Consider the following 12,915-nt stretch of genomic DNA (forward strand, 5'->3'; position numbering starts at 1 on the left):
ACTTTGAGACGAAGAAAAAGGTTTGCAGGTGAACCATATTTAACCGTTGATGCTATTTCTTAATCAACTGGACTATGTTCGAATAGCCGTAGGAAATGATTTCTTGTTATTAGCTATTTGAACATGCTCGAGATCTAACCGTGTCATTTTCAGGAGCACATGTAAGCTAAGATTTAAAGTTTTAGCTTTCAAGGAATAGAAAATTTATGCATGAGAGACACTAGTGATGGTCCTGCCCATTGCTTTCTCTTGACATTTCTGGGACCATTTATCATGGTTGGCTTGGACTTCTTTTGGACCAATATTATATTAAATTCTTTTTCACCCTTTATTCTTTAAAAAAAGTAATAAATGGTAATTGAATTAACAGTCATAAATGCACCTAATTACTGTTTAGTCTTTACTAAAAAAAAAACCAATAATAAAGAGAAAACTACAAAAAGAAAGAAAATCGCTAATTAATTGGATGCTTTTATGGCTGTCTCTGCGTGTGGGTCAGCACGTGTCTATTTGTGTTTGAAGAATTCAAGGCCAAGGCCCATAATCATTTATTGCCTTTAAATTTTACCTTTCCGTGTTAATTAATTGATTCAGTTAAAAAAAAAATATTACTGCTTTTTTTATTTAATTTTTAATTCAATAAATAATTAAATCAATTTTATTATTTAAAAATGATGTGGAGATCCATAAAATAAAATAATGGAAAAACTTTATTTTATTTTCATTATCACAACTGGAAAGTTTTTATAATTATATTTTGTTGGATCTAATACACATGTTATTTTTATATTATGAAAAATACTTTGGATAATTAGTAGTTGTCATGTTTCAACGGATTCATGAATTCGTTAAATTAGTTGTCCTAAATAATTAGTTGAGCCTACAAATATATACAAATTAACAAGGGTGTTGTTAAATTATAATTATATTTAAGGTTGGATTAAGTATTAATCAATTAATTTTAAATGTATAATGTTTTAATTTAAATGGAAAATAAAGAAAAGAACACGGCTCATTAAAAGATAAAAGGACAGCGAATATTATGCATTCTTTTATTTATGCTTTTCTTTTTCGATTTAAAATAAGATAAAATAAAATGGAAAATTGTAATTTCATGAAAATTGCAAAATAATGGAATTTTCTCCGAATATTGCTCTCACTAACAGAATATATTAATTTTCGGTCCATAAGGACAAAATCGTGGATCCATCTCAGCCCACCATTTCCTATCTCTCTCTCTTGACCTATAAAATTAGGGTTTCATCCCTTTCTTCTTCTTTCTCTCTGTTGCCGAAGCTCCGATCATGCTCCTGCACTTCGTTTGAGATCCATCTCGCTGTTCACGAACTTTTCAGTTTTCAGTTTCTTTTTCTCTGATCTGAGCGGTATACGTTGTTTCTTCACTCTTGACAATGTCCTGTTCTTATCTACGCCCTGATCCGCACTCTAGAATGCATTCTATACACGACGAAGATGTTCTTGGCCAGAGCTATAGCCGTTGTAGCTACTCTGAGGATTACTTTGATCTTCTTCCTGACCCCCTGCTGCTGCTGATTTTCAATAGGATCGGTGACGTTAAGGCCCTTGGACGTTGCCGTGCAGTTTCTCGAAGATTTCACTCGATCGTCTCTCAGGTTGATAACGTTGTTGTTCGAGTTGACTGTGTGATTTCTGATGATGATTTCTCGTCCGGCTCTTCGTCTGCTGAGAAGTCTCGAAGTGCTTTTTCGAACCTGTTTCGTATGGTTCTTGGAGGCATTGTCAAGCCGCTTCAGGCTATAGGTCAGTTTTTGGGTCCGAAACGGGTGAGTTCCTCTGTGTTGAGTTCTGTTTCGTCGTCTTTGTCAACTTCTTCGCTTGCGGTTGGGAGGGAAGAGGATGGGGAGGGTGGTCAAAGTGGTGTTACCCATCACTCGCCTACACAGGTTCTAAAGAATTTTAACGAGATTCGGCTCCTTCGGATCGAGCTTCCTAGCGGCGAATTGGGTATTGACGACGGGATATTGTTGAAATGGCGAGCTGATTTTGGATCAACTTTGGATAATTGTGTGATCCTGGGTGCCGCGTCGGTGATTCACACTGGATCCTTCAATAAGCACGTTCAAGAGAATGGAACTGATGGGTTCTGCTCTGGAAATGGTGCAGCTGCCGACGACAGCGGGAGTATACCCGAATCGTTTTATACTAATGGAGGGCTAAAATTAAGAGTGGTTTGGACGATTAGCTCTCTAATTGCGGCTTCGGCGAGGCATTATTTACTGCAGCCGATTATTGCAGAACATAAAACTCTGGATAATTTAGTTTTGACTGATGCAGATGGACAGGGCATGTTGTGTATGAACAAGGATCAGCTTGAGGAGTTGAGAGTAAAGCCCTTATCGGCTTCAACCGCTTCGAAGAGGACGCTTGTCCCTGCTCTGAATATGAGGCTCTGGTATGCACCTCACTTGGAATTACCTGGTGGGACTATTCTGAAGGGGGCTACACTTGTTGCGATACGTCCAAGTGAGCAGTCAATGACAAAGAAAGATGCCTCTGATGGATCATGGCTTTCAAATGCTTTTGAGGAACCTTATGGAACCGCAGCAAAGATACTGGTCAAGAGGAGAACTTACTGTCTTGAAATGAATTCTTTCTGATAACTTCAACTGGATCTGAGGTATTTCTCTTTCAGCTTCCAAATGCCTCACCCCCAAATTAATAAAATGTAGTTATTGGTTCACTAGGATTGTTAAGGAAGCCTGGTTATGGGGTATCTATCAATTTCCTGGTCAATCACTATATGTTTGTGTTGGCAACTAATTATGCTGTAGATTCTCTTATATTTTTAATTGTGCAGGTCTGCTTAGATTTTTCTAATTAAAATTTTCGCAATTTACAAGGAGACATGTTCCTTATAATCTGGATATTAAATTGGGCGAGTTGTTAGTTCAACATATGTAATTTTTATATTGTGAGGTCGTTGGGTCGAAGTATAAAAATGTTTGCCATGATTTTTATGTTTTATTTGTAGATGTTACCCATTCACTTGGTCTTTAGTACTTGAACAAAAAGTTCATATTGCCTGGGGTGGATGGGGAAATTATATACAGGGCACTCGTTAAATCTGACTAAGATTTGATTCAGAGTTAACACTTGACTTCAATGTGAGGAATTAGTTCAGAATGGCTTGTTTTAGGTCATTATCCCAAAATTCAATTTCTATATTCTGCTTTCTTTATGAACTCTGCATTCATTTAGCCCTTTTTTTCGTTCTTTCCATTCACTTCTTGTTTATCGTTTAAATCCCTGTACCTAATATCCAGATAAAGGGGAAGATTGATAGTGGGGGGAGTGCATGTTTTGGAAAGTAGGATTGGCGGAAACACCTTGTTTCATGGATCACCAAAGTGCCCATGTATGAGGAAGCCTAATCGCAATGCAGCATTCTCAGCAGCTAATTCATGGTTGATTTTAAGATTGGAAGGAATTAGAGTGAGATNGAGTGCGATGCAGAGACACACAAACACACACAACACACACTCATATATGAATCATTAGGAGTTGTAAGCTTAGCTTAAATGCATTGTCTCTCCTCTATGTCCTCCAAGTGTGTATCGCCCGTTTCACTGCATGCATTGTCTTTGGCCCTTCATTCCTTTTCATTCTCTCTCCCTCCCTCCCTCCCTCCCTCCCTCCTCTACTTGGTCTTTATTCGTTGTACTTGAAAAGGTGCAAAAAATACAAATAGAGATGATGTTGTAAAAGCCCTTGTTGTGTAGTGTTATGTTTTCTTATATGTGAATATGATCTTAGTTCTATCAATTAATTGCATCCTAATTGAATTGTCATGTTACACACTCTTAATTCATTAAGGAGTTTATGAATTATTGGTAGAAATCCTCAAATCTGAAACCTTAGAACTTCAGTGCCGGAATTCAATGACCTTTCCTTATTGAATTCTTCAGCAACCTTAAATTTGGCATTGGAAGAGCCTCAAATAGTTTAGGGTCAAAATAGACTTGTCTGGAAGGGGGGAGGGTCTACATTTCTATGTACTGGCTTCCTTCCCCCACTCGTTTTTATCCTCTTTCCCTTTTTGTTTCTCACGCTCCTTCCTCTTCCCTATCCTTTTCATCTGTTTAGCTGACGCGGTTGATGACCCCCTCTCGCCCACTTGCTATCTGTATTCTTATGGTGATCCTTCGTCGACGGGCAGCTCCTCTCCCGTTGAGTGAATACAGACAGAGAGCCAAAGCGAGTGGGAAGAAATGAGCTAGATTTGAGCCAGAGGAAAAAAAATTGAAAAAAATACTTGATGTTGCCAAAGGTTAATCAGGATTGTATATCTCATTTTGGTGTGCTTTTTTAGTTCATTCATACAAAGATATAGAAGAATAAAGACTAAATTATGACAACTTTAGTCTGTTTTACTTTCAAGCGTCAATATTTGATACTTGACATTTTACAAGTGTTTCAAAAAGATTTCAAACAATTATTAGAATTTGGAAGTTTTAAAAGAATATGTATAGTTTTCAAATGAAGGACAAACTTTATGTACATTTTTTATAGTTTAGCCAAGAAGAAACGATGAACACTGAACAAGTGTGGAGTGGACAATGGAGCATGATGTATGTTTTGAAAAACAATCTCCTCTGATGTGAAAAGGTTTTAGTGTACTGTAGAGTCTTTGTCCACTGCGCGTTTAGGACTGATTTATTGCAGAGTGATAGTGACTTGCACTTTGTTCGTTATGGATTGAAAGAAGCTATCAAATACTACTGACGAATAAAATAATGAGGGTTTCGAAAGGGAGATTTGGGGGGCAGGAGCTCCTAATGTCCCCTATAATCACTGCCTGTCATTGTTTGCTGGACCATTTTGTGGGCAAACATGTGGAATAATTAAGTTCATAATAACCCATCATTATTGGTCTGACAGCAAATTAGCTGTCCGTGGATTCTGCTTCTTAACTGTTGATCACATGGAATTAGAATTGATTATTGATTACTGTTGATAAAAACCGTGTGCCTGCAAAAAGACAATTGGATGTTTTGGCGATTGCTTGGCCAACACATGGTTAGTTCAATGAAAGCTAGCTATCACCATCACTAAGCCAGACGCGAACAATGCTAAATAATAAAAACAGACCTATAATTATCATTCTTGGGATCACATTAAAAGTTCCCAAAATAAAGCCTAATGCATATTAATGCCATGTGAGAGAACATTTGTAAAGTACTAATGTTCAGAGTACTAATGAGCTGAAAACTAGCACAATAAATCACTTTTTAATGGGTAGAGTCAAATATCAAAGTGATGCACTCTTCATCAAAGTGTTCGTAATTGAAGTATATGTATGCTAAAAGAACTCAAAAGTCAGCTTAAAACATAACCAAGCAATTTGATTAACAATGGCCGATTCTGTTTACTTACATCCATGATGTAGTTGTACTTTCAGTCGAGGAATTCAAGTTATTCGTATTTGGAGTCTCTTAATCATTCAATCCCATCTAACTAAATAATCTTCTATGTAATCAGGGGAAAACACAGATTAATCTAGAAAAGAGAAGGAAAAAGAACAGGTTTTTCTCTGAACTAATTTGCTTAGACGATGGGATTTTATTCAATAAGAAACCAATACAAAACAACCCGCAAATCAAGGGGAGAAATTTAAGGAAAATTCAAGTGCTCAAAACACCGCAAATAACAGCTATCAAAACAAAGCTAGCAAAGATTTCAACACCACACGTTAAACAATAAGGGAAATTACATTCAAAATCTGGCAAAGAGTTCTCCAGACAACAAATACTTACGTTTTAAACTGAAACCTATCCCGTGGTGCAACCAAATAGCAGAACCTGCCTCAGCTTCTAGTCTTCCTTCTTGCGCTTTCATATTCCTATAATTCAAAACATTATTTTCATTATCGTAAATGAACATGTTTTTTTTTTTTTCATAGGAAATGGGAGCTCTTGTAAAATGCAATCAGAAAGTGGACTGACAAAAGCCTACAACACAAGTTAAGATATATAAGTAACCACTTCAAGTAGTCTCTAAAATGAAAAATTAGATATAATAATGACAATTCTTCTAATTAGGTCCAACACAAATGTAACAGATATCTTAGACGTTTTCAAGCTCTTAGGAGAAGAATATTGGTTTACTCAAGCTGAAAAGGTCAAAGTGGACTAAAAATAGTGGAACTTAAAAATAGTAAAGAAGAATCTTGTGCCTAAGCTATAGGTATGAGGTTAGAGTTTACTACATTTAGCATATACAGGGCCAAAGTTTCTCATCCTCCCTAGGGTGAGGTTTATTTTTACTAAAATGGCCAAGTTGGTGTTTTGTAAGTGGGACTTATTTTTAATGCAGCCATTCTTGAAGAGTTTACGGATAGGATAAAATAGAATAATCTTTGAATCATGAGCAAACTCAAAAGAGTATATATTACTACAAATAACTCGACATTTGCAAATTACACCTTTTACATGAAACCACAGGCATTGCAGCATAAATTTTGTGAAGCTGTAAAGTTTTATTTTACACCCACAGTGCAAGTTTCAATGAGTCTTACAAATTTTCTGAACTTTCATAGAATTTGAATACATAATTTAAGAGCTATTCTTAAATAGTTCTTGAATAAAAGAAAGTGTATACATTACAAAATTCATGTGTATTCTTTAATTTTTATCTTTTGAAGTGCTAAAGACTTTCGGTTAATGTTGTTATGTTTAACATATGAGATAAAAGATTTATAATAATGCAATACAAAAAGTTAAAGACATTCATGAAAATCTAGGGACCAAAAGAGAATTTAAAAATATAAGAATTAAAATTAAATAGCTCTAGAAACCAAAGCATTTAACACCTATCCACACGAATCACCTCTATTGATTTCAAATAACCTATATACGGGGTAAACGCCATCTCTCTATTCAGATAAAGCCAACTTCCACACCCTGATGTATGAACTCAAGAACAAAGCTAAGCGACCATCCTTAACCAACTTTCTAGGAACCTATTTGAAGTAGCATTTAAGCTCTTCAAACCGCATCTTATATCCTGATTGGATAGCATTCTAAAAGCATAGATCCTAGCATTCTTAAGATAATCAAATCTACTAACATTCATGACTAAGGAATACAACCTCATTTATGACTCTTTCTATATGATGTCGTGGCAGTAGGCGGGAGTCATGAAGATGGGCAAAGAAACAACTTGAAAGTTTTTACCGATATAATATCATCTAAAGTTATGAAAATAATTGAAATCTACCAGTTTCAATATATAACACTATTTTATATAGTCATATAAGTCATTTTCCATTTTACTTTTAAGGATTATTTTGAAACAACTTAAATAGAAAGGGAACAATCCAATATGGTAGGTCACGTCGAAACGAATTATGATGTCCATATGATAACACTATCAAGTTATGCACAAAATATCTTCAGTCAAACATGTAAAGGCGTGACGCTCTTCCTATTGGCCAAATATAACACTTCTATTTTTTTTAATAGCAAAATTTGAGCTTGAGTAGAGTAATAAAGAAAGGTCCTATCAACTGTGATAATCTGACTGCCGAAGCAAGATCTCATACTGACATCAACTAGTGTAGAGTAAAATAAATCAGAAGAGAAAAAATCTGTAGAAAGCAGCCATTATTATGTCCATGTGTACGTGCATGGAGTTTCCAGAGTTTTAAGTCGGGTTATCGATAGTCTCAATGAGAAAAGAGCATTTATTTCCCAGAGTCGAGACCCATTCGAACATCTAACACTTGGAGAAGGGACGACAGGATAGTTGAGTCCGAGGCCACCCTCGCCGAATAACGGCCGTTTGGCTCTCAAGTATATAAAGCAAAATCTATAGAAGTGTGTTATTTCCACTAACTGGGATGCACATGGCACAACAAATAGAAAGCCTCGCCTTTCTCGTTGCTAGGGAGAAAGGGAAGCAACAGGAGGAGAGAAACAACCTAGGTGATATCCAACCATACCCATTCACAGTAATCTAGACATGATTCATTTTTGGGGATTTTATTTTTTTCGAAACCATAACCAAACCTTTGTCCAATGCTCTACATTTTTCAAGTCTACGAAGGAATCAAACGGCCAATGCTATAAAGAATAACATAAATATCTGAAAACATAAATTTAAAAAGAAAAATAATAGCGTTCTCAAGTTTTGAAGCTTACCAGGAAGAAGATACGCTGAGAGATATATGCTTTACGAAGAGTTCAGTTCTTTCCTTTTCCTTTCGGTTCTGACTGACGGTTTCCACCTCCATAGCAGAGTTGCAAACGGCCGTCAAATGCAGGCGAAAACTGATAATGGTGATGATTTTCCAGTGGTGGAGCAGCGGATGTCGCCGCTCCAAAGAAGAAAGGTAAATTAGATCCGTCAACAGGAGAAAACCTCTGGATATGAGGCAAAAGAGATGAATTGGACTGAAGGGTCCCCCTATAATAACCCGGAAGGTTGGAAGAGATAGTGAAGTTGAGGTTGTAGTCGCTGCCACCGGTCGGATGAGTTGTGACCACGGGAACTATATTGCCATCGGGAACAAATGAGAAATGATGAAGCTGCTCTGTATTATTGTCACCAGCTGAGACGCTATTAAATAAGGGAGTGCTTGACATGGTTTGTGGCAAAGAAGTTCCCAAATTTATTTGTTCGGAAAAGCCCGAAGAGTGATGAGATCTAGAAGTGGACGTCTCAAGAATTCCCGAGCTGAAGTAATCCATCGCTACGGTCGACGGCTGCCACTGCCTTTCAGCCGCCACGCCAGCGTCCCCATGAGCTGAAACGGTTGCAGCACAGCCAGCGAGTAGCTCGGTGAAAGATGAGTTTTGGGTCATGGAGGTGAGATTATGATCGGCAATGCGAGAGGAGTCTTGTTCTTTTTCCTTTTCCTTTTGTGCTCTCTCCCTTGCTCTTTCGCGAGCTTTGAGGCGGTTTACTCGAACTTCAGATCGCGAGAGAGACAGACCTGAACCCTTGCTGGTTTCAGAGTTACTACTGCAAGCAGATTTGGACAGGGAAACATGTAATTGGCTTTGATTCTGCTCGGCTAAGTCGAACGGCCCGGGTTGATCAGTAGCACTAATCTTTTCGCCACTCAGCTGCTTCGGAGTTTCTGGAAAAGAGGTATTCAGCGAAGGCAGCTCCGTAATTGCATCTGCGGCAGCTTTGATGAGCCACTCGACGGCCTTGCTTGGTTGATCAAAACCCAACCGATCTTGAAGATCGTAGAATTGAATCGCCGTCCCTACCGATAACCGAACCCTTCGGTCTCTCAAGCCCTTTGAAGTCCACACCTTGCTATGCCTGTCCTTCCCGCCAGAAGCTCGAGAAACCCTAATAATCCGGGAGTGGTGCCACCCACGGAGCTGATTAACATCATCATCAGCTCCTCCACGGCCAACTCCAGCAGTGCTACCGCCAACCCTTTTAGATTCTTTGTCTTCTTCATCCTCCGGGTGAATGTTCTCAACCCCTTTAAATCCTATCTTAGTGGAGTCGCTACTTCTACCATTTGCTAACCTTGGAAACTTACGCGGTTGTTCTTGAATATTATCCACCACCTCCATGACACTTTCATTCCTTAACTACTCAAACAAAGATCCGTAAATGGAGACCCCTTTTGACCTTTGACAGGTGCTCTTTATCCCTTGTTTTTTTTCCACCTCTTCAGAGAGGGAAAGAGGGGCTTTGTGCAGGTTGTCTAGAGAGAGAAATAAGATGCGCCAATGTTGAACTGCAACAGCTGGGGTGTTTGTATTCTGTACATATTGATGACTGGTAATTCAGGGATTACTTCTTCACTTTGTGCTGTCTGTGTAGTAATTAAAATGGCTTGTTTTACCCTTCGTTATATCGCAATCTGTAGTCAGCACAGCAGGCCGCTCTTTCGTTCAAAACTTTCTAAAGTTGCAGAAATTGTGTGCTCTCCAAAGGCAAAAGACGCTGCCTATCTCAGGCCTCGCAGTCTCACCTCCTCAAGTCTGCAAACCTCGTTTTAAAACCTACAGAAGGAGAGAGAGAGAGAAATGACACCCCGCCTCTTAAAAGCATTTCTTAAAGAAGATAAGCTTTTACAAATCCGTAAAATACCCATTTTAAACAGAAACTCCCTCTCTTCAGTCCCTTTCTCACTGTCAAATACGGCTTAATCTCACCTTCTTTTTTCGTTGTTTCTTTTTCTGTACAGAACTTGGAAAAATCTTCGAAAAAAAAAAGTAGAGTTATAGAGCAAGAACTCACGGATCTGAGCTAACAAGACTCTCCCCTCGCGCAGTATTTAAAGCTTCATCACTGGTTCTAAAAATGGCAGACATTCACATTAACACGACAACTCGTCAAATATATTTAAGATTTTAAAACAAAACAAAACTAACAAATTCATGTTTCCAAATTATCCACACAAGCACAAACAAGAAACTATTAAATTTATCAAGCTGAGGACAATGTTGGGACCGGGGAACCGATTACGCACACATCAATTATACGGGTGACAGGTGTTCACATCTCAGAGGCAAGACCTAAACCTAGATTCACATAGCTTGGTTCTTGTATATATTTTTAGAATTTCCTCAAATCGCTTACCTACATAGAAAAAACGCTACAGATCTACAATCTCTCGAACCAAAATTACTCTCCAACAGTAGAAATCATCTTCTTCATACTCAAAATTCCACTCTAAAACAAAAACAAGAACCAAAAACAAACTCAACAAAGCCATCAAAAAATCAAACACAAAATCACAAAACAAAATTAACCACTACGGAGTCCCGAGCCTCGATTCAATTCTTCTATCTAGGTCATCGTTCTTCAAACAACATATATACCTCGAGTGAAAAGAATGCAAGACACAGAAAATCCTGCAAGTAGCTCAATCTCAAATACTGCCATGGAAATTTTCTTCTCCTCCGCTTTCTGCAACTACAAGTAACACAAAATTTCACACCAACCACATCACGTCTCGATACCAGTAAATGAAAAACTAAACTCAACAAAATCGAAGTTCAGATGATTGATTAATCAATTCTCACCGTAACAGATACAAACACCGAAGAATTCCATGGAGAAGAAAGAATATATAATGTCTTCACTTCAAATCCTGAAACAAAACGGTCGATTCCACAGTCCGGGAAGACAGAAGACAATAAACGGCGGGAAAAATCGAGAGAGACAAGCAAAGAGAATTGTGAAATGAAAGAGAAGAACAGCAGAAATGAAGAAGAAGGGAATAAGTGTGAGCTTATTTTTCTTTTATTTATTTTTTTTTTTTTTTTTCTTTCCTTTATTATTATTATTATTATTTTTTTTTTTTATTTAGGGAGGGGGTCACCGGACTTATCGGGAAAGCTCCGACACTCCGCCGTTCCTTGCTTTAAATATGCCCCTCGTTCTTATGGATTTTTTCCCCTAATTTCTTTTTTTAAAAAATCAAGATACTCTACTTTAGCTTAATATCTTTTTTAAGAAACGTATTAAATTTAATTAAATATTAACTTTGCATTAAAAAATAATGGTGCCAGCTTATGTCATAGAATTAAATCCAACGCCCTATTTATTAAACCCAAGAAATAATAATAATTATGGTTAACAATATAGCTTTTAAATCCACCTACCTATTTATAATAATGGTAGTTACATTATTATTATTATTATTTTCTATATAATTTTGACTTATTGTTAATTTAATTTTTTTAATTTAATTATTATATTTGGACCCTTTTCAGCCCTTTATATATTTTTTTAATTCAATAATTATAGAAAAATATGATCTTGACAAATTATTTTTATATTCAAATTAATTTAAATTTAGAAATAGTTCCAAGTACTTGGATTTTTTTTTTTTTAATAAAATTTTAAAGTAAATAAATTTGACTTTTAAAAAATGTGAGTGTCTCTCTCACCTCCAATTTTTTTCCCATTTTTCAATCAAGATAGAAATAGAAACATTGTGCCTTTTTTTCAAGATCGAATCATGTGGATGACGTCATCACTGTTTTTTTCGTTGTCCATAAATAAGGTGTCCGTATTCTTATCAACGACAATAATTTTGAGGAAAATTAATTTCTCTTTTTTCTTTATTATAATTTAAAAGAATTTTGAATCGTCTCTTGAAGTTAGTTGGACCGTTGACCCAGACAATCCAAACCAAACTCACAACCTAACTCAACTCTCTATTTTTTAAGCAGATATTTCTAACTAATGTTTATCAACAATATATATTATATTAATAATTAAAATCTGGTAAGATTTAAATACCAAATATTTTACAAGTTGTAACACATATATTATTAATATATTTTAAAAAACATGGTAGGGTTGGGTTGAAACCCTGTGGATTAAATAGTTTGAGTTGATCGGATTATCGAGTCATATAAACACCCTCAAGCTTAGTCTGAGTTGACGGACATTTTATTACATCAAGATGCATTGAATGGGTAATAAATTTATTGCATTTAAACCTATTAAACTATACTAGCTTCAATTCATTGGCGTGTAAATATACTCCTAATTAATAAATTTAATTAGCCATTATAATGAAATTTAAAAAAATGTAAGAGTATAATTTAAAAATGGAATTTATATATAAAATATGATGTTGTAGTGGCATCGTTCGTAAATTATGAGTCAAAGGAGGGTTTAATTGAGAGGTGTTTTAAAAGTGGTGTTCGTGGAGGAAAAGGATTCGTGTTTATGTTAATTTTTTTATATTTTTTTTAAATACTTGGTGATAGAGGAATTAGATATATAATTAATTAATTAGGAGGATTAATTAATTGAATTTAACGTACTGGTAATTGGGATATTCCATTGCTAATTAGGATATAAACTAAACTGTCCGTACAACCAATAATGTGTCTTGTTGCTTCCCATTTTTGGTAAATATTGCTTAAACCTTGTTATTAGTATTAT

The 12,915-nt window shown here is 36.2% G+C and overlaps 2 protein-coding genes across 5 annotated transcripts; one reads left to right on the forward strand and one right to left on the reverse strand.

The window, feature by feature from the left end:
• Positions 1-1,190: 1,190 nt before the first annotated feature.
• On the forward strand, positions 1,191-3,478 carry LOC111781751 (F-box protein At5g46170-like). Its single transcript, XM_023662444.1, has 2 exons — positions 1,191-2,659; positions 3,306-3,478. The coding sequence occupies exon 1, from the start codon at positions 1,413-1,415 to the stop codon at positions 2,637-2,639; it is 1,227 nt and encodes a 408-aa protein (XP_023518212.1). The 5' UTR covers positions 1,191-1,412; the 3' UTR covers positions 2,640-2,659; positions 3,306-3,478.
• A 2,087-nt stretch (positions 3,479-5,565) lies between these two features.
• Positions 5,566-11,226, reverse strand: LOC111781517 (transcription factor TCP2). 4 transcript variants are annotated; one of them, XM_023662163.1, is made up of 5 exons: positions 11,037-11,226; positions 10,833-10,920; positions 10,249-10,305; positions 8,181-10,010; positions 5,566-5,881 (listed from the first exon to the last, which is right to left on the reverse strand). In XM_023662163.1, the coding sequence occupies exon 4, from the start codon at positions 9,573-9,575 to the stop codon at positions 8,223-8,225; it is 1,353 nt and encodes a 450-aa protein (XP_023517931.1). In that variant the 5' UTR covers positions 9,576-10,010; positions 10,249-10,305; positions 10,833-10,920; positions 11,037-11,226; the 3' UTR covers positions 5,566-5,881; positions 8,181-8,222. The 4 variants fall into 4 exon arrangements, with proteins under 4 accessions (XP_023517931.1, XP_023517932.1, XP_023517929.1 ...); XM_023662164.1 differs by lacking the exon at positions 10,249-10,305 and adding an exon at positions 10,099-10,208 and having other exon boundaries at positions 10,833-10,926; XM_023662161.1 differs by having other exon boundaries at positions 10,833-10,926.
• Positions 11,227-12,915: the final 1,689 nt, after the last annotated feature.

This window comes from Cucurbita pepo, chromosome LG19 (assembly GCF_002806865.2).
Source record: "Cucurbita pepo subsp. pepo cultivar mu-cu-16 chromosome LG19, ASM280686v2, whole genome shotgun sequence".
NCBI lineage: Eukaryota > Viridiplantae > Streptophyta > Magnoliopsida > Cucurbitales > Cucurbitaceae > Cucurbita > Cucurbita pepo.